Source organism: Prionailurus bengalensis, chromosome A1 (genome assembly GCF_016509475.1).
Source record: "Prionailurus bengalensis isolate Pbe53 chromosome A1, Fcat_Pben_1.1_paternal_pri, whole genome shotgun sequence".
Lineage (NCBI taxonomy): Eukaryota > Metazoa > Chordata > Mammalia > Carnivora > Felidae > Prionailurus > Prionailurus bengalensis.
Genome location: NC_057343.1, coordinates 197,868,858 through 197,894,975, shown reverse-complemented (window position 1 = coordinate 197,894,975; position 26,118 = coordinate 197,868,858). Strand labels below are relative to the sequence as shown.

The window sequence follows — 26,118 nt, the reverse complement described above, 5'->3', positions numbered from 1 at the left end:
CCTTACTTTGTCTTCTTTTGGTTTGATTAGCCATTCACTTACTATTCAGTTTTCCCCTCTTAGTTTATTTTTTTTTTAATTTTTTTAATGTTTATTTATTTTTGAGACAGAGAGAGACAGAGAATGAACAGGGGAGGGTCAGAGAGAGGGAGACACAGAATCTGATACAGGCTCCAGGCTCTGAGCTGTCAGCACAGAGCCCGACGCGGGGCTCGAACTCACGGATCGCGAGATCATGACCTGAGCTGAAGTCGGCCGCTTAACCAACTGAGCCACCCAGGCACCCCTCCCCTCTCTTAGTTTAGATGGCACATACTTTGGCAGTCAGGATATTTGCAAGTATTCTGGCTCTCACTCCTGGGCACACAAGAGGGTTGCATTCTCTGCTTGAAGTTAGGTGTGGCTATACGCTAGCTTTGGCCAATGAAATGTGAAAAGAAGTGAAGGGGGCCACTTCCAAAGGGATGTTTAAGAGTTAGTATCTGTTTTGTCCTGTTCTAGCTTCCTTCTGGCAAGTTAGTCAACCTCCCAAGGTTCAAAATGGTGGCTGCTCTATCAGCTGTGGTCCCTGCCTGACTACAATCCATGCATGATACTCCACCAACCAACCTCACACCCACCAACCTCAATTTACATGTAGTGGGATGATAAACAAATTTTTACTGTTTATACAACTAAGGTCTTAAGGTTTTGTTATCATAACATAGCCTGGCCTATCTTGATACAAAAATTGTTATCAGAAACAGGGTGCTGCCATAACAAAGAACCTAAAATACGTGACTTAGCTTAGGTACTGGGTGGAAGGTAGCAAAGTGAATGTTTTCAAAAGCTAGAAGGATATGATGCTTGATGAACACTGGTACAACATGGGGGGAAGACTATGACCTGTGGTAACTTATAACACAGATAATGAGTTTAATAAACTTGTACCTCTAGAAAAGGAGTCAGAATACAGAGTGGTTAAAGAGTATGCATTTGAGGGGCACCTGGGTGGCTCAGTCAGTTAAGCATCCAACTCTTGGTTTCGGCTCAGGTCATGATCTCATGGTCTCATGAATTCAAGCTGTGTGTGGGACTCCACGCTGACAGTTCCCTCACAGTGCGGAACCTGCTTGGGGTTCTCTGACTCCTTCTCTCTCTGCCATTTATGCTCTCTCTGCCTCTCTCAAAATAAATAAATAAACTTAAAAAAAAAGAGTATGCATTTGATAGGGTTGAGACAACAACAGCAAAAGAAAGGGACAAGCTTAGGAAACAATCAGTTTTTATGCAAGGATGAGCAGGGAAAACCCAGAAACTCAAGACTTTGAAGCAGTCTCTCATCCCCAACCAGTCAAAGGTAAACCCAAGAACTGGGTTATCTGAGTGACAGGATTATTATAATTCAACCTAGCCACCAGGAGGGACTCCATTGTGACCTTTTGCACCCACTTGTTTAAGGGTTAAGGTGACCTACGGTAAATCCCACGGAGTCTGATTTTGACCGAAGATGTCTGCCATTCAGTGAGAAAGTGAGCCGGTTTCAAGACAGAACTGTGGGTCGTGCCTCTTAGCACACAGAGAGGATTCAAATGGATAACAAGGCAGCTAAGTTTTGATAGTGAACTACTGACCAAAAAAGTACAAGCTTTTACCTTTTCAAGGTTCTTGACTGTTAGAATCTTAAAACGGCCTTTGAGTCCTTACCACTTACAGGGAGGTGGAGGCCTTGCTCTCTGGGAGTTCTTTCCTTCTCATTATCCATTATCCTCCAAGGCCAGGCAAGAGAGGACAATAGAGAATAAACTTTCCTTGGGGACTGAGTTGCTTTCCTTACCAGCTTCTTGCCTTTGCCTCACCCTCCTGTATGGGCCCCAGATGTGCCTCCACAGAAAACCACTGGAAATCTCTGATCAGATCCCACAGTTGCATTCTGTAGACGGAGAACTGACGCCTGGGACTGGAACTACCAGAAGCTGATTCAAAACCCAGCCTCTTTTCCCAACCTGTGTGGTCTTTCCACTCTTCCACACCGTCTCCTTACTGTTCTACCTGTCTCTAACCAAGTACGTGGCCTTCTTGGGTTTGCTTTAGTGTTGGTCTTGGAATGAGTATCTATAGATATTGATAATGTGCCTACAATTCTATATGTTTTGAAGAAACTTACGGGATTACTTTGATGTCTTCTTTGCCATGCAGGATGTAGTCAATGACCTTGTAAAAGTTGATTTCCTAGGCAAAAGAGATAAAGAAATATATAACTTGACAGCCAGAGACAAAACTTCAGCTTGAGTGTGTCCATGAGACAAGGCTTGTTTTCAACCATATGCCCTGTGGTTTTCTAGAAACACCAGCCTGGCCCTCTAAGGGCGTAGCCCAGCTGCCCCTGAGCTCACTGTCCTCAGCTGACTCATGATTCAGCATGCTTAACCTTGGAACCAGTTCAGGGTGGCCAGGCAGGGGCTGGGATCTGGGAAAGAGGGATAGGAAGCGGTTCCAAAGGGAGCTGGGGGTTAAGTACAAGGACAAAGAGTGAAAGACTGCTTTCTGGAGTCCAGGGAGAGAGGGAGGTGGGAAGGAGACTCCTGTCTCAACTCAGCCATCCCTGCAGGGCTCAGCTCCACGGTCACGGCCCCCTTTTCTCCTTCACACCCATCACTCAGCTGCTCTCTTTGCTGTGTCAGCTCTTCCAGACCTGTCTTCCCAATCTTGCTTCGTGCCCCCCAGCTCACTTTCCACCTCTTCCATCCCTCACACCTCCTTGCACCATGAGAACTCCCATTCTCTAAAGTAGGTGTGTTCAGTCACATGACTTCCTAACATGTAATGGGATATTGGCACATGGCTCCTTTCCCTTAGCGATCCAGGGAAAATTCCATCACCTTATTGGATCCTCTCAACACCCAGGTGTGATGGGAAGGTTAGAAACCATTTTACAAATGGGAAAACTGAGACCCAGAGAGAGGAAGGGACTTACTTATAGTAGACAGTGAGCCAGGACCAGAAGCTAAGCCTTGACTCCTATGCTCAGGACCCTTCCTGTGATGCCACTTAAACGTAACGTTATGTTAACCTAAAAGAGTGTTTTACTCTCTGCATCACTCTTACCCAGGGCAGGGCTATTCACAGTATAGCCCCTGGACTGGGACTGTCTGCAAACTATTTGGTACCCTTCCATGCTGAGATAAAAACAGAAATTGAGAGTGTTTAGAAACTTTTATGGCAGTTTGACTGAGTGAAGTTAGGGCTGTTGACACGAATGAAAAGGGGGAGGGGATTTACATTTTATATGTCTTAAAAAATTTTTTTTTCTAGTTATACATCGTTATCACATTTTGAAAAGTATCGGTCCAAAATGGGTTGGAAATTAAAATAACAACAACAGTAACAACAAGTGTTCCTTGCCTGCAGTGCTTTGAGAAGTCCTGCTCTAGAGATTTCAATGGAGACACCTAAGCTCTATCTTGGTCTCCTGACTCAGAACCTCCACAAAGAGAAATTCCTGATCCAGTCAAGGGTGTCTGAATGTCCATTTGGTTGACAGGTGATCTTGACCTTCCTCAGGCTCCAGAGGGAGAGGCTCTGCTCATGCCGATCAGCGGCTCCCAAAAAGGGTCACGTTCTGGTCTTGGGTCTACTGTGTGCGCTCTTGGGGGCTCAGTTTCCCCATATGGAAAACTAACGGTGTGTGCTTCTTCCATTTGCCCTGATGGAAGCAGAGCTGGGCACCCAGAGATCCTGCATCTGTCTTTGTTCTCTCTCATGGCCTTTCCTGTACCTCTCCCCCATTACTCCCTGGCCACGGCAACCACTGTGGAAGTGGAGAGGGTCTAAAGACATTCAGACCGTTTTAAAACTGACACTAGATAATCGCCAAAGTTCTTCCCAACTGTGCTTCTAAGATTGTTGTTGGGTGGGTAGCCGTATCCCTCGTAGATTACAATGCACGTCTTCTTTGAACCAGCAATTCCACGTGTGGGAATGAATCCTACAGTTACACTTCTAAATGGGGGGCAAAACATCGTTTGCCCCATCCGGGGGCCTCAGCCAGACTGCTTTCCAAAGTCTGGACACAACATAATGTCATCATCAGGAGACTGGCTAACCAAATTGAGTGCCTGCATCTAGCAGATACGTCACCTGTCTCCAGAACAGTGTAGCTGTATCTGTGCTGATAGGGGAAGATCCCAAGCTGAGAAATGAAGGCACAAAACAGAATCATCCCATTTGTTGAGGATGGTGCTGGTGGTAGAATTCGAGGAGTATCTGGGTGTCCGTAGACATTCCTGGAAGGACAGACCTCTCACACTGGCCAGCTCGGGGGAGGCTAGATTTCTGTGGCATATCCTTTTTTTTTTTTTTCAACGTTTATTTATTTATTTTTTGGGACAGAGAGAGACAGAGCATGAACGGGGGAGGGGCAGAGAGAGAGGGAGACACAGAATCGGAAACAGGCTCCAGGCTCTGAGCCATCAGCCCAGAGCCTGACGTGGGGCTCGAACTCACCGACCACGAGATCGTGACCTGGCTGAAGTCAGATGCTTAACCAACTGCGCCACCCAGGCGCCCCTGGCATATCCTTTTGTAATGTGTGAGCTTTTCATCGGCTCATGTGTTACTTTTTTTTTTTTTAAGTTTACTTATGTATTTTGAGAGATAGAGTAAGAGCAGGGAGGGGGCAGAGACAGAGGGAGAGAGACAGAATCCCAAGAAGGCTTCATGATGTCAATGGAGAGCTGATGTGGGGCTTGAACTCGTGAACCATGAGATCATGACCTGAGCTGAAATCAAGTCAGAGACTGAACCGACTGAGCCGCCCAGGCGCCCCTCATGTATTACTTTTGCAATAAATGCAAACAAATTGTGCTAAGGACATTTTTTAAAGTGAAGTTGTACCCTGGAGGCAGTTCCTGAAAGCAAAGATGGCCGCCTTATCTACTGAGACTTTGGTGTAGCTAAATGTCCCCTGTGAGGAAAAGGAAGTCAACTTCTATGACCTTCTCAACCTTCCTCAGGTCTTTGTTTTAAGCCATCTGTTCTCGGGTGTGGGCTGCTTCCTGCTCACAGAGGCAAGCTGTGGGCTCCCTGGGCCGCCCAGGCTGTCCTATCCATGGATCTCCACAAGGCTCCTTCAGAAAGGGTAGAAATGGACTTTTTTTCTAAAGCCCACGGAAGAATCAATTTGCTTTCACAGAAAGCAACAAAAAGATCAGTGTGCTTTAGGTAAATAGAGCTGTTTTCACGCACTGGAGCTCAGCTGAGTTGCCTTCAAGCAACATATTCATGTTAAGAATTCACCAGCCGTTGGAAAGTCAAAACTGAGCCGTCAATGAGCACTTTTGTTACCTACCACCTGAGCAGAGAAGGCTTTAACACAAGGGTCTTTGAGAGAGCCACAAATACAGCCATAGCAAAATTATCCTGCATGGAAATATACCAGTTTTTAAATGAGTGCTATTTTTTTTGTTTTTTCCATGAAGGCTAACTAGCCTGTATATGTTTTTAATAATGAAAACACACACATGTACAACATTTTACTTTTAAAAGGAGATGAAGTGAGGTGTAGCTGCTGTTGGCGATCTTTAGACCTGTGACTTGGGGAGGCTAATTGGTCAAAGTCCAGACAACAGTTGTATTTCTCAGGTGAATGTGGCAGAGAAAGTGTGAGGGCGTCACGGCATTACGAGGTGAGAGGGAATGCTAAAAAGCATGGCTGTAATGAGTTACCAGGAAGAAAAGCACCCTGCGTTTGAATTCGGGCAAATGAAGTGACCCTTCCTGACTTCAATCTCTTCAACCATGAAATAGGGATAATGATACTTCCTTTATAAACTTGTTGAGAAGAGTAAATAACATACTCCAGGTAAAGTACCCTGCAGATAATAAGATTCAACCCAGGTAGCCATGATGATTGGATGCCTAGTGTATATCAGTGTTTGATTTGCTTTAGCCACCATGGTCCTGCTGGCCATTTGGATCATCCAGGCATTACAGATGAGGAAGGTGAGGCTTAGAGAGATTGCCCAAGGCCACGCAACTATCTGGTGGAACAGGGGTCTGAACTCAGGCTTGTTCTTTCCAAGCCCAATCTTTCTAGAAGATTTACTTTGGGCCTGTCTTGTCATGTTGTTTCTGTGCCCCAGTTCAGGACTATGTGTGTCCCCTCACTAGCTGTGTCCTAGACCTGGAACTGACTATGGAGATGAGTTTAGTGACAGTACCTCATAGATGGGAAAATCGAGGACCCAAAGGATTTTTTGACCGAGTTCGCCCTACAGGTTACCAACCAACCAAAACCATAGTTCTTTGCCTCTGACCTTTTCCATCACAACCTAATACCTTGTACTCTTACAAGGACTGAGCCCCTGCTACCTGAGATGTAGCAGGGTTTTGGGAAAGGAAAGTCTTAGCCATAAGTGTGCTGGTCACTTCCGTGAAACCAAAACTTCTTGAATTGATCAAGAAGTTGATCAATTGACTGAAGAATTGACTGAAGTTGGTGGTGTCTGAAAGCTAGGGTGATCACTATTCCAGTTCCTCCACTTCTAAATTTCCAGAAGATACAAATCCAGCTCAGGTGACTTGGAGATAAAGCTCAGGGGTGACATGTCAACCGTAAGAAAACGGTCCCCGAGTTATTTTCTGACAGCAGCATATGATGCAATGCTTGAAGACTCAGTCTTCCCAGATGAAATCATGCCATTGTGTGGGTGGAAGAGGAGTTTGACACAGAACAACAGCAGGTTGAAAGGTTATTTTGGATGAAGCAGGGCAGATGATGTAGATGTCCAGGGGGCACTCTTTTCTGGTGTGTTGGGGAAGCTCATAGGCAAGGGTGTTAATTTCAAATTCCTGGAGTTTGCGTGAAAACTAAATAAAGTCTATCATTCACACACGTGCACACACACATACACACACATGTGGGTGCATGCGTACACGCACATTTTAATTTGGGGTAGGATTAGTGTTGGCTGGGTGGGATCAGGCCTCCTAACAGAAACTGATACACCATTTCAGACAGGCTAAAAGATCCTGTGGGATGAGCATGAGACTAAAACTCAATTCAGGGCCTGACTCTGCTGCTTACTTATCCCATGTGGCCTCAGCTAAGGTCATCCTGTCCTTCTATAGGTTCTGCAGGCTGTGTGAGTGACAAATCTGGTTGCCCTGCCTCATCTCGTCCTCCCCACATACATCATATCAGCTTCTCTCTGTTTATGCCAAATTATGGAAAGAGCCCAAATGTCCTTCAACAGGTGAATGGATAAAGAAGATGTGGTATATATATATATATATATATATATATATATATATATGTGTGTGTGTGTGTGTGTGTGTGTGTATGTATATACATGTGTATATTTACATACAATGGAATATTACTCAGTGATCAACAAGAATGAAATCTTGCCATTTGCAACCACGTGGATGGAACTAGAGTATATTATGCTAAGCAACATAAGTCAGAGAAAGACAAATACCATATGATTTTACTCACATGTGGAATTTAAGAAACAAAACAAATGAACATAGGGGAAGGGAAGCAAAACTAAGATAAAAAGACAGAGGAAGACAAACCATAAGAGACTCTTAAATACCGAGAACAAGCAGGGTTGCTGGGGGGTGTTGGGTGGAGGGATGGGCCAAATGGGTGATGAGAATTATGGAGGACACTTGTTGGGATGAACACAGGGTGCTATATGTTAAGTGATGAATTACTTAATTCTACTCCTGAAACCATCATTACACTATATGTTAACTAACTTCGATTTAAGTTAATTTTTTTTTTAAAAAGTCAAAAAAAAAAAAAAAAAGAAAGAAAGCAATGGTATGAAAGCAGAGCTCACAAACTCAAGTGCCTGGAGAGGCCGGATAGAAACATAAATGAGTGCGGACTGGGGAGCAAGGCTACACGAGGGGAATGGCGAGGACTTTGGCAAACTAGAGAGCTCTGGCCATGTTCCAAGGAGACAGCTGCCCCTCAGCTCCCATCAGACTTACCCTGTGAGGAGGACCTGGCTGGCTCAGTGGCAGACCATGCAACTCTTGATCTGAGGGTTGTGAGTTCGAGCCCCATGTTGGGTATAGAGATTACTTAAAAATAAAATCTCAAAAAATAAAATTTACCCGTGTGGGACTGTGGGTCCAGTTTCGGCTAATCTTCCACTTTTTTAAAAGAAGCTGAGAATCTATGTATTTATGGGAAATATCTTGATTTTTTTTTAGATGTTAAACTATCAATTCCCAAAACTTTTTAAGTAAGAAGAAAAATTTTAAATGTACGCAGCCAAACAGGTTTATCTATTGGATGGAAATGACCTGCCAGCTACCAATTTGTATAATCTCAATTAGATATTAAAGTTATTTCCAGCTCAAATTGTCTTTAAGTCTAAACTTTTGCTAGGTGAATATTTAAGCAAGTTGCTCGATCTTTCTGGAGCTCTTTCCTTATCTGTGGAATGAGAATATTAATTCTTCCTCAGCCAATCCCACCAGGTTACTATGGAACTCCAGCAAGATATTAAAAATACCTTGCAAGTTACAAGATGTGGCAATTATGAACAATTATCATAACTTCAAGGGGAAACGACCCAACCCAGAGAAGATAGATATCTAAGTGATAAAGAAATGTCAGCAGGTTCTACAGTACTTTAAATTTGCATTTCATTAAACGTTAGATCATACTAAACAGTCCAGAGAGAGACTTACCCTTCCATCCGGAGTCCTGGGACCAGAATAGGGTGGAGCCTCACCCATCAGGACTGGCCACACGTCAAAAAATTCCTAGGGATGAGAAAGACAATAATTACACGTCTTGAAAATAGGTCAAGGAAAGGAGATTGAGAAAAGAGGACCCACCTCTGTGAGTCATTATCGTTGAAGTTCAGAAGGTGGGAAGAGCTCACTGAAACCTAAGCTTGGAAGGGGTGCAAAATTCATTAGCGTTAGGGGATGTCAGTCATGTCTGTGCTTCAAGATATTGATGAACTAGGGTTGTCTAATCATTAAGCAAAAAATAGGAGCTGAGTTGGAACACCCTTATACTCCCCATGTTGTGGGAGTGGGACATGAGAGGGAAACTGGGGTCTCCAGGTCTATGAAATTGACCTTAAAGACATGCTAAGTATGTGACTGAAGGTTTAGCTAAAACAATGCCCTCTGCAGCCTCATTTATAGTAGTGAAAAGTTAGGAAACAGCCTAAGTGTCTAATAAGAGGGGACTTATTAAATGAATCATGGAACATCTATTAACAATAATGCTACAGATGTATGTGTGTGTGTGTGTATACACGTACATATACATATATATACACATATATATACATATACATATATATATTTATGTTGATTAAAAAAGTGTCCTTGCTGCACTGATGAGTGAAATATGTGAGGGGACAAAAAATAGAGATCATATAACCCCAATGTTTAACTAAACATAGAAAATGCCCTCAAAGGATTCACAACAAAACACTAACAACCGGTCTTCTCTGGGTGATTGCAGTGAGACTGTATTTAGCAATTTTTCTGTCATAAAATGTGTTGCTTTTGGAATCAGGAAAAAAAAATTTTTTTCCCAAAAAATAATGGTGCCATAAATACACAAAGAGACCCATATCAGGGATCCATCAAGAAAGGACCCATAAGACAACCGGCAAAGATACAGTCAAGGAAGAGAGAAATGACCAGCTAAGGCACTGCATGGGCACACAGCCTCAGAAGAAGAAACTAACTGGGACACCGTGCGAGTTCTTCTCTGCCACTTGTCTACTGGTTTTCCTGAGGCACAGGGAGCCACACAGCTTGTGCTGGACTGAGCCAGGGCCTCGCAGAGGAGGCCTCCATGCTTCATTGCCCTCTCTGTTCATTCATCTATTGCCATCTAGGGACAGTGATCCATTAGCACTAGGTCATCGTGGGTAGGATGCTAAGCCCTTCTGCTCTTGGCCTCTTTCTTGTTTGAACTTGGTGGTTTATCATGCAGAGGACAAACAGAAGAGAGTCCACATGAAATTCAAACTCCATGTCCTCAAGCTTCTGCCCAGTTGGGCTCTTTGTCTAGACTACACACCAGGAAGACATTCAATTCTGGGTGAAAATACGAATCAGGAGTCTACCTGAGCCCCATAATGTGTTTGCTGCCAGATACACAGAGATGAATAAGACAGAGTTCATGCCCTGGGGGAACTTGCTGTCTCTTGGAGGGGTCAATCAAGTACTCAAGTAACTATAGTAAGGTAGACAGGGTAAAACCCAAAATGAATCCATTGGAATGGAGAAAGAATGCAAATGTTAGAAGAGCCCAGAAGAAAGTCAAGTGCATTGAGCTGACACTGTCTGTGTCAAACACTGAGTGGCTTTGAAGATTGTCCCAGAGAAGCAGCAGCTATCAACGAGGGGGTGGGCGGAAAGTGGGGCATATTTATGCTTGCCTTTCTCCCTCTTCATCTCTCTCTCTCTCTCTTCTCTTTCTTCTTTCTTTTATTTTTCAACAGCTTTATGGACATATGATTCACATGCCATATAATTCACCCAGGTAAAATGTACAATTCAGTGGCTTTATTGACTTCTTCATAATGTCAATAGCTCAGATAAGAGCTTAGCTACCTGGGGGGATGAGGTAGAAGGGGGGTGAGGCAGGTCATTTGAATGATTGTAGGCAGACCAGCCCATTTCTAATTGCTAGATTGTTCCGTCTTTTGGGGATGACTAAGTTAGAATATTCGTGCCTGGGGTTAAGCATCCAACTCTTGATTTCAGGTCAGGTTATGATCTCACATTAGTTTTGAGCCCCACATCAGGCTCCAATCTGTCACATGGAGCCTACTGGGGATTCCCTTTCTCTCTCTCTCTTTCTCTCTCTCTCTCTCTCTCTCTCTCTCTGCCCCTCGCCTGCTCTCAGTCTCTCTCCCTCAAATAAATAAATAAACTTAAAAAGAATATTCTTGCTTAAGTGTCATTTTCCCTTTTGAGAGGGAGCTCAGAAGAAACAGAACACAGCCACACACAGCAGGCTATATCTGGGTTCAGATCCTTTAAGGTGTGAACTGGGCACCTTTTGAATTCAACGACTCAGAAATTCTTATTAAGAAAGAACCATTCATTTGTATGAACTCATTCATTTGCTACTTCCTAAAGGTGTATCAAAGGGCTTGTTGCTGGACTTGGCAATAATTGGCAAAATATTTGGTTCAGGAGTATGTGAAAGTTAAATGGATGTTTGTACTAGAATCAGAAGTTCCCTAAAATCAGTAGATAGCTGATGTGCATCAGAATCACATACAGAATTATTTAATTTTTTAAAAATTTTTAACATTTATTTATTTTTGAGAGACAGAGACAGAGCACAAGTGGGGAAGGAGCAAAGAGAGAGGGAGACACAGAATCTGAAGCAGGCTCCAGGCTCTTAGCTGTCAGCACAGAGTCCAGCACGAGACTCGAACTCACGAACCACGAGATCATGACCTGAGCTGAGGTCAGATGTTTACTGACTGAGCCACCCAGGCGCCTCACATACAAAACTATTTTAAAAGCAAAAATCAGAATAATAAATCCATGAGTATATGGAAATCTGGTATATGATAAAATAGCATATCAGAATGGCTGCATTTTAAAACAGTGGAGAAAGGATAGATTATAACTGGAGAAGGAGTGAGAGATAAAAGTTATCCCTACCTCATACCTACACATTCATAATTTCAAAATGAATGAATGATTAAAATATATTAATCAAAGCACATCAGATTATCTCAGATTATCTTTATAATATTAAGGTTGGGGAAGTCCTTCTTGAACAAAATCTCAAACTCAAGCATCCAATATATATGGACACTTGATCAATGATAGAGGTATGTTAGGGAAAGATGGTATTTTCAATAAGACAGTGGAAAACGAGTGGTCTTTTCAGTAAATGGTGCTGGGTCCATTGGATATCCACATGGAAAAAGTTAATATTGACCCTACCTCACACTGCACATTAAAAAATTTCCAGGTAGATTATAGAGCTGTGTGTGAAAGTTAAAACAATAAAATTTGAGAGCTAACATAGATGAATATCTTTATTGACTTGGGGCTAGCAAAGGTTTCTTGAGAACAAAAATCATAACCATTAAAAAAAATTGATAAATGAAACTACATTATAATTCAGAATTTTCATTAGTTGAAACATACTATTAAGAAAGTGAAAGTACAGAGTGGGAAAAGATATTTGCAATGAGTATATTCCACAGAGAACCCATATCTAGGATGTGTAAAGAACACCTACAGATCCTAAGATTAAAAGAGACAATAGAATTCTTAAAAATGGGAAAGAGACTTGAATAGGCACTTCTATTAAAGATATACACATGGTCAAAAAACAAGAAAAGTCTCTAATCTCATCAGTCATTAGAGTTCATGTTTAAGACCAAATGAGATCATACCACATGCCTACCAGTGTATGATTCTGTTTATGGGAACTTCAAGAGTCGGCAAAACTAACGTGGCATTAAAGGTCCCGTAGTGGTCACTCAGGGAGGAGGGTATGGAAATTAATGGAAAGGGATAAGCAAGGGGATTCTGAGGGTTTAGTAATGTTCTATCTCTTTATTTTGGTGGTGGTTACATAGGGATGTTCATTGATCTACTACCTGTAATTAGTGCTTGTCTCTGTGTGTATGTTATACTTCAACATAAAGCCTTATTAACAAGATTCCACATGTACTGACATGGAAAGATGCTCAGAAAATATTAAGTAAAAAAAAAGCAAGAGTATCAGGAAATGTGGCCTAGTGTTTATTAAACAGTTCCTCAGAAGATTCTGATTCAAGCCTGGGAGCCCCTGGACTAGACTTAAGGTCTTATCCAACCGCAGATTCTGCAATGTATTTCATCATCAAACCAACTATTTGAAGGGTCTGCAGAGATCAGTGCACCACTCAGCACAAGTCCCTACAAAATGAAACCGACAGGAAACCTGGACCTTGGCTCTTTGGGATAAGAAATCACAAATCTAGATAACTCTGGAACTCTATTCCAAGGCAGAAAGTGATTAGCTGCAGGAAGCGGTGACAGGTAGAGAAAGAAAAATGGGGGAGTTGGTTTGGGAAAAACCTCGCTGAAAAATATTGTAGGAGCTGTATTGTGTTCTGCTTTCTTAGCCTCTGCATCCTTAGTCTCTGCAGATCTGCCCCCAGAGCATTCCCAGGGACCAGATCCCAGTAACTTCCTTCACTTCAACTGCTCAGGTGGGCCATACACTTGATAAACCATGGGGAAGGTTTATGCCCACCTTTGTGTGAATTCTCTGAGAACTCCTGAAGTTGGCAACTTTCTTCTTTCTGGCTTTTACCCTACATAGAGCTTCTTTATCACTCACCTTTACCTCCTCATCAAGCCTTCTCACATATGCTTTCTTTTCCAACTGACCAGGGAAGACCAGGTTGTTTTCACTCACCTGTGCCCTAGATTGACTTTTCCACTTTAAAGGTTGGTACTCCACTCTTCACTATAAAAGACCTGTGAGGGGCACCTGGGTGGCTCAGTCGGTTAAGCTTCCGACTTCAGCTCAGGTCACGATCTCGTGGCTCATGGGTTCGAGCCCCACGTTGGTCTCTGTGCTGACAGCTCAGAGCCTGTATCCTGCTTCAGATTCTGTCTCGGTCTCTCTCGGCCCCTCCCCCACTTGCAAACTGTCTCTCTCTCTCTCTCTCTCTCTCTCTCTCTCTCTCATATAAATAAACATCAAAAAAATAAAAAAAAACACAAAAGACCTGTGAAAACCTGTTCACAACCATCCACATCTTCCCTGCCTCTCCCCTGTGAACTGAATGTGAGACACAAGTCTGGGCCCCACTGTATATTGATCCTGTTCTTGGAAATGTCTGTTCTGAAGCCTCCTCACCTTCTGCTTGGTCATGTCTAAGAGCCCCACAGAATATCTGTCGCAGTTGAGGAAGGCTCGGACTGTGTACAGGGCTTTGTGGAACTGCCGCTCGATATCCGTAAGCTCTTCAAAGACTTTGCTCCCAGACCACAGCAGTATCTTAACAAAACAGGAAAACACTGTCAAACTTTTTGAGTCACAAAGCAGCAGCTCACAATAACCCAGAGACAGAGACAGGACAATTATCCTCCTTTTACAGATGGAGAAACTGAGGTTCCGAGAGATGAAGTAACTGACCAGCTTATCATGGGTCCAACTCTTTCCATTTCTTTTATTTCGGAGATTGTTAATAAGAATGATAATAACAAACATGGATTGAACACAAATGTTCCACATGCATTTTCTCATTTACTATTGACAATGATCTTTTGAGGGTGGAACCAATCAATATTGCCCCCATTTTTCAAAGGGGGGGACTAAAGCTCAGACAGGGTAAGTGATTTACTCAGGGTCTTAGAGCTAGTAAATGGTTTAACAAGGATTCAAATCTAAGTTGCCTGACTTGAAAATTGTGCATATACAGCCTTACAAACATCGGCCACCTCATCAACACGAGGGATGCTGGGCAGAGACTATGATGGTTCCCAGGCAATGTTATCACCACTGCCTTTCCAGTCTGACCACATCAATGCTTCAGTAAAAGGACACGTCCAGGCCATTCCCTTAAGCCACGCCCCTTACCTGGCCACGCCGAGTCTCACAGTTGTGCAGGTAACTCAGGTGGTACACCTTCATGATTAGATTTGCGAAATTGAGGTACTTGAGAAGAATCTGGAAATCAAACAGCGTGAGGGGAACTAGATGAGAAGAAGAAAGCCCTCCTCTGGCCCCCTCTACCATCAGCAAATATTTGAATATTTCAAAAGCATCAGAGGCCATTTGAGTAGATGGATCATGGAATGCTGACCCATGAAATGTTGCCTTGTAAGAGTGTAAAGCTCATAGAATGTAGAATGTCAGTGTTGATGGATTAATGGAAAATTGCTGCTATTTATTGAGTTTGCAGTCCCTGTGATAAGTCATTTTAGGTATATAAGTTATCTTATGTGATCATCACAAGTACCCCGAGAGATGGATACTATAAAATTAGGCCCATTTTACAGATAAGAAAGCTGAGATGTAAAGAAATTAAGTAACTTGGCTGAGTCAGCTAAATATTAGCAGAGCCAGGACAATTAACCCTGTACCCCAGGCTCCAGGGCCCGACATCCTAACCATTACCCCTGTCCTGTCTCCCTCAGAGGGCATCAGCCTAATCCTCTTGTCTTACAGATGAGAAAACCAAGGCTGGGCCAAATAGCAAGGTTCAGGGGACTTCACAAGCTGTAAGAATGCGCCCGCATGGCCACCCCAGCAATTTCTAAAGCGTTTTTACCTCTTCATCTCTCTTGGTGAAGTGGGGCTCATTCAGTTTATTCACAGCCATGAGTACGGCCACCACGTCCTTCCCATTCATTATGGGGGAAGCCAAGATGTTCTTGGTCTGGTATTCTGTGAGGATGTCCACGAAGTCACAGAAATGCTCATCCTGAAGGAAGGCAGACACAGGCAAGGGTGGGCAGAGGAAGAACAAAGACAGTAAAACAGGCCAGAGCCCCATATGCCCGTGGTAGGGAGTGGGAGGAGGGGGGGCCTCTATGATTTTGTTGACAAGAAAATGAAGACATTTCCATCTATGCTCCTTCAGCAAGGGCAAAGCAATCGGGGGTGGTTTCTGCCCTGGAGGCCTCCAAAATCGAGTAGGAGAAAGTCTGAGATACAACTTACCGAGGGCTGTGGGGGAGATGTGAGCAAAGCCCTGCAGGATGAGGGGACTGACTTCACCTGGGGAGGGAGGGTTAGAGAAGGCTCTCTTGAGGTGATGGCGAGTAAGCCCAAAATAGAAACTTGAGTGAGGAAAAGACTTTAGTGAGTCTAACAACCACAATTGCTAACGGGTATCACGTGCTTTATCTGCCTCAACTCGCTTTAATCCTGTGAGGTGAGGACCGCTAGTGGCCCATTCTACACAAAGGGAAACTGAGACTCAAGAAGGAACCTGCCCTCAGCTTTGCTGTCTTTAGGAGAAGCCTCGGTAAGGTTAGATCTGGGTCCTGGTCATTGAACAAAAAGAATTTGGTACTTCTAGCTTTTTGAGCAATTCAGTTCTGGCACCACACAGTGAGTCCAATGGATATCCACATTCCATAGGTCTTAATGGAAGCCCCATTGTGTGTCAGGCCTTATGCTGAGCGCTGGGGACACAAGTGAGACCAAGGCTCAGGCCGGCTCGCAGACAAATCAATACCAGTAATACATGACACAGGGTTTGGCTCAAAGCTATGGGAGTGCAAAGGAGTACACACCCCCAGACCCCCACCCCTAAAGCAGCCTGGGAGGCCAGCACAGGTCAGTGTGGTCTATGTGGTCAGAAAGAGGAGACAGAGCCTGAACTGTCATCTTAAACCCAAGATAATCCACCTTTCTGTTTCTTGGTAGCACTGTGAGTTTTTCCAACCATAGGCGTTGCTTGGGACACAAGCCAGCCCAGATATGCAGTTCATGCTGTTCTGAGGAAGGAAGTATATTTCATAGAACGGATTCCCACCCCTTTTCTAGAATTGAGTGTGCAGAAACTTTCCCACGACTGAGAAATTCAGAGTGTGATGCTGTGCATCTGTGGATTTCTCCCGGTTGGAGTGGGATTAGACAAACAGGCAACGGCATTGTTGTCGATGAAGGTGTCTCAAACCAGGTAAAGGGTACAGGAATTAAGAGAAGGCTGTAGGGCTCTACTTGAATTAGCATCAGAGGATTAAGCAAAATCTCTAAAGAGGCATTAGCCATGAAGGGTTTTCCATGTCATTCTCTAAGGACACCGATAAATCCCTAAACACAGGTCTTGGTGGGGCATGCTCAAATTCATTTCAGGAAGTCAGTTCAGCCTTGCAATATTCACTTCTATCAGGGAAAACGATATGTGAGTCTTACCTGCATCTGACGCAGATGTTTACTAAATCTACCAGAACTTTCTTTCCCATTGAGAGACCCAGAACTCTCTCCCGAATTATACAGCTGCCAACCGATGGTGTTCGGACAATCATTGCCATCCTTATATATTCAGCATGTGAAGTGTTCTACACAACTGTGTCACAGAACCTCAGATTATCAGAAGCAGAGAGGGCCTTAGAAGACTTTTAGCTCAAGCTGTTCTTTTGTGTGTGTGTGTGTGTGTGTGTGTGTGTGTCTGTATGTGTGTGTGTATGTGTGTAATGTTTATTTTTGACAGAGACAGAGACAGACACAGAGACAGAGACAGAGACAGAGAGACAGAGCACGAGCGGGGGAGGGGTAGAGAAACAGGGAGGCACAGAATCCAAAGCAGGCTCCAGTCTCTGAGCTGTCAGCACAGAGCCTGATGCAGGGCTCGAACTCACGAGTGGTGAGATCATGACCTGAGCCGAAGTCAGGCGCTTGACCCACTGAGCCACCTAGATGTCCCTCAAAATGTTTACTCTAAAGCCCAGGAATCAGATGCCCAGCTTAGGGAAAGCCCAAAGTCATTCACTCATTCAGTTAGCATTCATGGAGTGCTTTATGCCAGGCCCTGTTCTAGACTCTCGGGTTATAGCAGTGAACGAGGGAGGCTTCTCCCTGTGAACGAGGGAGGTGAAGCTGAGAGCTGAAGCTTCAGAGGAACCAGGTGGATGAAATGCATTCCAAGCAGGGAGCACACCCCTCATTCTTGGAAACCCCAATTCCTCTTTTCAAACATTCACAGTGCCAATTCCATGGTGAGGTCTACTGTTTATTGAGCAATAATGACGTCCTCAGCCAGGAGCCAGACAACTTAACATCTTTTATCTCATTAACTCTCACATCAGCCTTGTCACATAGATCTGTCACCTTCCTTGTTTTTGTTTTGGTTTTTGAGCGCACCCACGCGCGTGTGTGCGAGAGAGAATCTTAAGCAGGCTTCGTGCCCAGCGCAGAGCTCAATGCCACAGGACTCAATCTCATGACCGTGAGACCATGACCTGAGCTGAAATCAAGAGCTGGACACTTAACCAACTGAGCCACCCAGGTGCCCCCAAACCTTCCCTGCTTTGCAGAAAACTCCCTTGCTGGTAAGTGGCACAGCCACTCCATTCATTCATTGATCTATATATTGATACACTGATCGACTGATTCGCGCATTCATTCATTTACTCATATTTACTGAGAACAGGCTCTGGGAGAGGTGTTGGATATGCCAAGACCAATAAGAAAGATGAGATTGTCCTCATTAGGTCCTCACAGTATAGTGGGAGCATATGTAAAACATGAACCCACAATTCAAACCATAATGAGAAGGATGTCCCCACAGGATGGGTGAATGGAAGGGAGGGACTTGTTCTCTGAGGCTTCAGGGGCCAATCAGTACATTATCAGTAGTTGAAGATACTCTGAGCCTCAGTTTGCCCTTTGGTAAAATCGGAGTGTTGGACCAGGTCCTCCTCGAGGCTTCCTTCCGGTGTGGCATGCTGGGTTCCGGGTCTCACACGCAGGGAAGGACGGCAGCTGTGAGAGTCTCTGGAAATGGCAGTGCTCTCAGGTGCACTCTTTAGAAATAGGAATTGTCATGTCTTGGAAAAACTCTCCTTTCCTCTCACACTAGGACCATGCTTACACTACTTTTACACCAGATATGTAGGTGTATCTGACCAGTTCTCTGACACCAGCTGACTGTCCAACAATTCAATTCAATCTTCCTGGAGTCAGTGTCAGACCCCACAGGGCTTTAGTCCCACAGGACTGTCCCTGCTTCAGATGCCAATTACAAGTCCCAGTTTGTCACTTATACTTCTAACTGGCTATAAAGCAGGGTCCTAAGACACCCTCCTCGGGTTTGGGAATTTGCTAGAACGGCTCACAGAACTCAGGGAAATACTTACATGTACAGGTTTATGATATAATAAAGGATATAATAAAAGATACAGACATACTGTCAGATGAAGCACCCTTCCCGACAGCAGGCGCTTCTGTCCCCTAGAGTTGAGGTGCACCACCCTCCCAGCACATGCGTGTGTTCACCAACTCAGAAACTCTCTGAGCCCTGTACTTTGGGGGATTTTTATGGAGGCTTTGTCACATCTGCATGACTGATTATTAGCTCCATTTCCAGACCTTCTCCCTTCATCAGAGAATGGGGAGGTGGAGCTGAAAGTTCCAAGTTGCTAATCATAGCTTGATCTTTCTGGTGATTGGCCTCCATCCAGGAGCCCACCAAGAGTCATCTCGTTAGAACAAAAGACCATCTACCAGTCAGGAAATTCCAAGGAATTTAGAAGCTCTGTGTCAGATGCTCCTATCACTCAGGAATTATAAGAGTCTTAAGAGTTCTGTGTATGGAACCAGGACAAAGACTAAGTAAGTATCTCTTTTTATAAATCACAATATCATAGCCAACTGGGAAGGGTCATCATTTATTAATTCATGCAATAATCTGTAATGAGTACCCACTCTGTCCCAGGCACTGACTAGGTGCTGGGGCCAGTGGTTTATAAGCCAGACAGGAACAGGCAGGCCTTGTGGGCTTTCCTAAGGAGAAAGGGTAAAGAATAAAACACACACAAATATTGTAGGGCTAGTAAGGTTGCCAGATTTAGCAAATAAATACAAGATGCCTAGTTAAATTTGAATTTCAAGTAAATACTTTTTAAAGTATAAGTATGTCCTAAATATTGCATGGTACATACTTACACTAAGATATTATTCTTTGTTTATCTAAAATTCAAATTTTGGGGCGCCTGGGTGGCTCAGTTGGCTAAGCATCCCACTCTTGATTCTGGCTCAGGTCACGATCTCATGGTTTGTGAGTTCGAGCCCCAAGTCGGGCTCTGCTCTGACAGCCAACAGTTTGCTTGGGATTCTTTCTCTCCCTCTCTCTCTGCCCATCCCCCACTCATGCACGCTCACATGATCTCTCTCTCTTTCATTCAAAATAAAAAAATCAACTTAAAAAATAAAAAAAAAATTTTAAATTCAAATGTTACTGGGAATCCTATATTTTATCTGGCAATCCTAACGGCAAGTCTTCCTGAGGATATCCCAGGGTATGAGCAGGAATTTGCTAGGACGTGGGAATTTTATTACAACCCTGGGAAACTTCTCCATTCATGGTTTCACATTTCAAAACTCCACTGATAGTAGCCATTTCCCAAGTTTTTTTGAGGGTGCTGAGTCACCAGCCAGGGAGACTGCCCCAGGCTTGCCCCAGGGGAATGCAGGCATTACTCCATAGTGAACTTTGGGCTTGAAGGGGGGGGGGGGGCGGAATAGCAGGCCATCCCTTAGCACAGAGGCTCAGCCAACTCTTCAACAAGGATACGTTAGCATCAGAGCATCTGCCTAAATCCTCAGTCACTTAACACCAGGATCTACAGAACCTCTTAGCGCCTCTCTTCTGTTTTTCCCACCAACAGACTCTAAACTGAAAGCTCCGGAAGGACCTTCTTGTCCAACTCCCACACAGACCTGGTACAGCATCCCTCCCTTAGAATAGAGCCTTAACAACAACAAAACAATAACAATAACAATAAGGAGCAGGATCGGCCAGTAGGAGCCGTAACAATGTGCCAAGAACCTTGCTAGATGAGAAATAATTCTCTCCTTTAATCCTATGACAACACTGTGCAGTCGGTATTCCTGTCCCATTTTATGAATTAGGAAGTGAGCCCAGATAGGCTCAAAAATACGCCGAAGCACGATTCTTAAAAAGTCACAGAGTCATGACTCACATCCAGATCTGACCTCAAAGTTTAACCTCTTTATTCTCTGCTATACGATTTGAAATGACCAGTGGTGAATAGCATCTAGTCCAGTGCCCTCACTTTATAGATAAGGAAGAAGAAGAGAATAGCTGAGCAGTGAAGAGTGTGGGCACAAGGCCAGAATGCCTGAATTCAAATACCCGCTCTGCCACTTTCTATCGGAGTGGCTCTGAGCAACTTACTAACCATTCTGGAGTGTTTTTGTTATTGTTGTTGTGTTTTGTTTTGTTTTGTTTGATATTTGTTTTTAAGTAGGCTTCACACCCAACCCAGAGCCCAACTCACGACCCTGAGATCAAGACCTGAGCTGAGAGCAAGAGTCAGATGCTTAAGTGACTCAGCCACCCAGGTGCCCCATCCTTTCTGGGTTTTGGCTCCACCATCTGTGAAACAGGGATAATCAGTTACGTCTGAAGACCATGGCAATCTATGTTGGCTACAATGAAAGTCTAGAGAGAGTTGAAGGGAGAACAGTCCCCAGTCCAGCTGCAAGTCCCCTGGAGGCAGAAACACGACCCCCACCCTTGGACGTCCAAGGGGAAACAAGGGAAAGACGAACCCCATGGGAGATCCAGCCCAGTGTATTTCCAAGAAAACTATCGCCCCAGAGGCCAAAGTCTGTGCTTCTTATCTTGTCAGTGAACCCAGGTCAAAAAAGATGACCTGGGGCACCTGGGTGGCTCAGTTGGTTGAACATCTGACTTTTGATTTGGGCTCAGGTCATGATCTCACAGTTCGTGAAGTCAAGCCTTCCATCGGGCTCTGCGCTGACAGTGTGGAGCCTGCTTGAGATTCTTACTCTTTCCTTCTCTCTCTGCCCTCCCCCCCACCCCCGCTTGCTCTATCTCTTTCTCTCAAAATAAATACATAAACATTAAAAACAAGATGACCCATTTGAATTCCTGCATTTGTGGATGCAAGGGCCTGGCTCTGCCCTAACTCCTTGGTGACTTTGGACAAGCCCCTTCTCAAGCTCTCATGGCTCTAGGCTCCTCATCCGTTAAATGAGACAGTCAGATGACATCATCTCTGAGACCCCCTCTGTCCCCTTTTAACCTTATGATGTTTAATCTGAACTAAGACCAGAAGTCAGGTGAGCAAAATCACACAATGTCCAGGCTGCATCTTAGAAATGATTGAACATAGGCTCCTGGTCAGGTCAGTGCTGCAATACGTGAGACCCACTTGGGCCCTGCTCTCACGGGGCAAACATTGGTTTTGGGCAAGGCAGGTGTTAAAGGAATTAAGCATAATTACTTGATGGTGAATCTTTTATGCCAAGTATTTGCTGAGCATCTGCTTTGTGCCAGATATTTGCTGGGATAAAGTGGAGATTAAGGCAGGCATGGTCCCTGGCCCCCAGGCTTATTATGAAAAATGGTTTGGGGAAGGAGCCTGTAACAGAGAGATACGGGAGTGCCTCCATGAAGAAGTGACCTTTAGGCTGAGATCTAAAGGATAAGTAGGAGTTGGCCCTGGGGCAGAGGACCATGGGGAGATCTGCATGAAGTGCTTTGTCCCCGGTGATCAAAGAGGTCTACATCAGAGCTGCCAGTAGAATCTCACAGAAGGCTGGACTCACAAATGAGGGCCAAGGGGCACCTGGGCAGCTCAGGGGGGTTAAGCATCCGACTCTTGGTTTCGGCTCAGGTCACGGTCTCTCGGTTTCATGAGTTTGAGCCGCAGGTCAGGCTCTGCCCTGACAGTGCAGAGGCTGCTTGGGATTCTCTCTCTCTCCCTCTCTCTCTCTCTCTCTCTCTCTGCCCCTCCCCCACTCATGCTGTCTCTGTCTCTCTCAAAATAAATGCATAAACTTAAAAAAAAATTTTTTTTAAAGAAGGAGCGAGAGCCAAGGGCTTAACCAAGCGGTACCGTTAACATTTCCAGTAACGAGGCAGGCTGCCACCACATGTCCCCTGATGGAATGCGCAGAGATAACCACGACATCCCCTCTATGTTACTCCTGATGGGAACACACGCCCTGATTCTAATCAGGAAGACACAGACGGGCCCAAGTGGAGGGACATCTCTGCAAAGTATTTGGCCTGTACGTTTCAAAAACATCCATGTCACGGAAACCAGAGCTAGTGCTATTTGGGTGTAATTGAGGCAACTGGCAAAAATTGAATCCGGACTGTTGATTAGACGATGGTATTGCATCAAGCTTACATTTCCTGGATCTCGTTACCGTGGTGTGCATATGTGAGAAACGTCCCTGTTCTAGAAATACACACGTCCCTGTTCTGGAAATACACAGAAACATCCCTGTTCTGGAAATGTCTGGAAATACAGTACATGCTGTCGACTCCCATAGGGGTCCGAGAAAAATGGAGATAAAGCAAATGAGGCAAGGCCGTGGCCAATTGATGCATTTGGATGAAAGGTAGATAGTTGTCTGTACTGTATTTAGACTCTTCTGTTAGGTTTGGATCCCCCCCCCCCCAAAATAAAATGTTATAAGCCGATAAATAAAGAGAAGTGCCAAACCATCACCAGCCCAGTCTGGATGGCCAGCAGCTCCCCACCCCGCTTGTACCCATCGGGACTCCATGGAATAATGCCTCCCCGCCCTCCTTCTTGTGGGGAAGAGGGTACCTCTTCTGTGTTGAGGACGTTGGCGAGCTTTTTAGAGTGTGCGACGTGACCAACCACACCCATATCCAGGGGGAACACGATCTCCGAGTCGGGCACCACGAGGCATTCGTCAAGGACAGCATCCTTGTGAACATTGAAGAGCCGCGTGGCCAGCTCCCCGATGCCATTTCGGACCCTGTACATGAACAGGCTCATGCGGTCTGCCTGCAGAAGGAAGCACAGCTTCTTCATGACGTTGAAGATGCATTTCTCGGTCTGCAGATTCTCCTGGAAGTCCCGCAGGAGGTCAAAGATGATTTCACTCTCCTCCACGCTGTTCAGCGAGTGGTAGTTGCTGAAGTCCACCGCGGCCTCCTTGGCCCCCAGCATGTCCGAGATGACCTTGGCCCGGTAGCGGAGGTTGTAGTACTGCTTGGCAAAGTTGACATTCGAGTCCAGGAACTTCTCCACCTCCTCTGCTGTCACCTCACCCATGGCTGGAATCCCTCTGGCCGCTTGCGTGGAAGGGCTGAAGCTGGGCTTCCCAGGGCGGTTTGACGGTCCGTGGCGAAACTGATGCGTTTTGTTCCAACCTGGGCTTCTGTGGGTCTGGCCCGTGGATTTCAGCTGGTATGGCTGCAGAGGTGAGGGAGCTCGGGAGGGAGCTCGGGAGATTAAATCATTAATATTTCCCGAGAACAAGGATTATGAGGATCAGTGTTCCAGATGCTGCCAGGCCCCAGATGGGAGAAGGTGAGAGTTTCCTTTTCACCTTGGCCTAAGAGCGGAGAAGGGATTTCTAAACAGAGCAGGAGGTGGGCAAAACTAAAAACAACCCCAAAGCAGAGGCTGCCAACAGACAGCACAGGGACACCTGCTCTAGGTGTGTTTTCACCTACACACAGGCAGCACACCTGCTCCTGTAGGTGTGTTTTCTCTGCCCTGTAGGGTGTTTTTCTGCAACGTTCGACACAGAAGTCTGCATTTGCTGTTTAGGAGATTTATTCAGCTTCTCTTGGAGACTCAGAAGAGTCAGCAGCTCTGTGCCCACTTTCCTCCCTGGCAGGGATGGCTAGAGCTCAGAGGGACTGCGCACCCAGCTCCCATCCCCTGACCCCTCACGCCACCCTTCTGTGCCCTCTTTCCCAGGTCCTCCCCAGGATGGCCTCACTGCACATGCTCACCATTCAGCATGCTTCCCTGTGTACATCATGAGTCTGGCACTTACGGGTCTCCCGATTTAAGAAGCTGCACCTTTCCCAGGCTTAGATTTCAACGATTCTTTAATTTTCTTTATTTTTATTTATTTTTAATTTTTTAATGCTTACTTAGTTTTGAGAGAGAGAAAGAGAGACAGAGAGAGAGAGTGGGGTGGGGGGACAGAGAGAGAGGGAGACACGGAATCCGAAGCAGGCTCCAGGCTGAGCTGTCAGCGCAGAGCCCGATGAGGGGCTCAAACCCACGAACTGTGAGATCATGACCTGAGCTGAGGGCCAACGCTCAGCCAATTGAGCCACCCAGGTGCCCCTCTCTTGGCACTTTAATGTGGTTTTTCTGGCTACAATCCGTACCTTTTTGGACTGTCAGTCAGAAACGTACACAACAGTCTAGATGCTATCAGCTCTTTTTGAACCTTGAAACACCTGACTCTTCACTGAAGTACCCTCCATCCAGGACACCTGGGGAGAAAGAGAACATTCTCCTTCTGAGATGAAACTGTGCTTTCATTTCCATGAACGTGGCTGCGAGAACCTGGTGTCTCTGTGTTGTAAACACTGTGGAATGCAGGCTAATAGACTGTTGCTGGCACTTTGAACTTTGCAAATGAACTTTAATGGAAAGCAGATTACTTCCTTTATTGTAGCGTGTGATAAATTCTCGGGGTATTGCGTCCATTCCGCACTGTATACACAGGTGGCCCCTTGGTCTGGCGGGCCATGCAGCGACCGGAATTTCTCCAAACGTCCTCACCATAAATAATGTGAGTCCTCTATCTGGAATGCTCTTTCCCAGCTCTCTGCACACCACCTCCTTCTCGACCTCAAGGTGTCAGCTCACACTAATCATGCCTCGTTGTCTTATCCCAAGTATGTGCCCTCCCCAGGTCCTGCCTGTCACATCATCCTATTTATTTCTTCGATTGCATTTATTACTGTTAGAAATTATCTTGTTTGTTTTTTGTTTCTTTGTCTTCTGTTTGTCTTCACATCTCTACTGTGACTTCCGTGAGGGCGGGACCTGCCAGGGCTGATTCCCTAGGCCTTGCGATGCTGCCCCACATTCTTGATGCTCAGTAAAAAAGTGTTTTAATTGTAAGTCTGTGATGGTTAATTTCATATGCCAACTTGATGGGGGCTAAAGGATACCCAGAGAGCTGGTAAAACATTACTTCTGGGTGTGTCTATGAGGGTGTTTTTAGAAGAGATTGACATTTGAATTGGTAGACCAGTGCAGCTGGCATCATCGAATCCACAGAGGGCCTGAAGAGAACAAAAAGGTGGATGAAGGATGAATGTGCCCTCTGTCTGAACTAGGACATCCACCTCCCCCTGCCCTTCGATATGGGCATCCTTGGTCCTCAGATTCAGACCAGGACTTACACTGTTGGTCCCCTGGTTCTCAGCCTTTGGACTCAGACTGAATTATACCAATGGCTTTCCTGGTTCTCCAGTTTGCAAACAGCAGACTGTGGGACCATAACCATATGAGTCAATTCTCTAGAGAACCCTAATACAAAATCAAAACTCTTATATATTCTTGAGTACAACTTAGAAAATACAAGAAGACACAAAGGAAAAAAATTGAAATCAAATGTAATCCCAGATACTATCATTGCCAATATTTTTTGGATAT

General features: G+C 44.9%; 1 protein-coding gene across 1 annotated transcript in view; it reads right to left on the bottom strand.

Moving 5' to 3' along the window:
* Window positions 1-23,918, bottom strand: part of PDE6A (phosphodiesterase 6A) — a 64,123-nt gene extending 40,205 nt beyond the window's left edge. Inside the window, exons 1-6 of the mRNA XM_043598173.1 lie at window positions 23,287-23,918; window positions 15,276-15,428; window positions 14,582-14,671; window positions 13,859-13,999; window positions 8,689-8,763; window positions 2,147-2,211 (exon numbers count right to left, since the gene is read on the bottom strand). Of these exons, the coding sequence (XP_043454108.1) occupies window positions 2,147-2,211; window positions 8,689-8,763; window positions 13,859-13,999; window positions 14,582-14,671; window positions 15,276-15,428; window positions 23,287-23,760 (998 nt within the window). The 5' untranslated portion in view covers window positions 23,761-23,918. The remainder of the gene's footprint in view (window positions 1-2,146; window positions 2,212-8,688; window positions 8,764-13,858; window positions 14,000-14,581; window positions 14,672-15,275; window positions 15,429-23,286) is intronic.
* Between the last annotated feature and the right edge of the window lie 2,200 nt (window positions 23,919-26,118).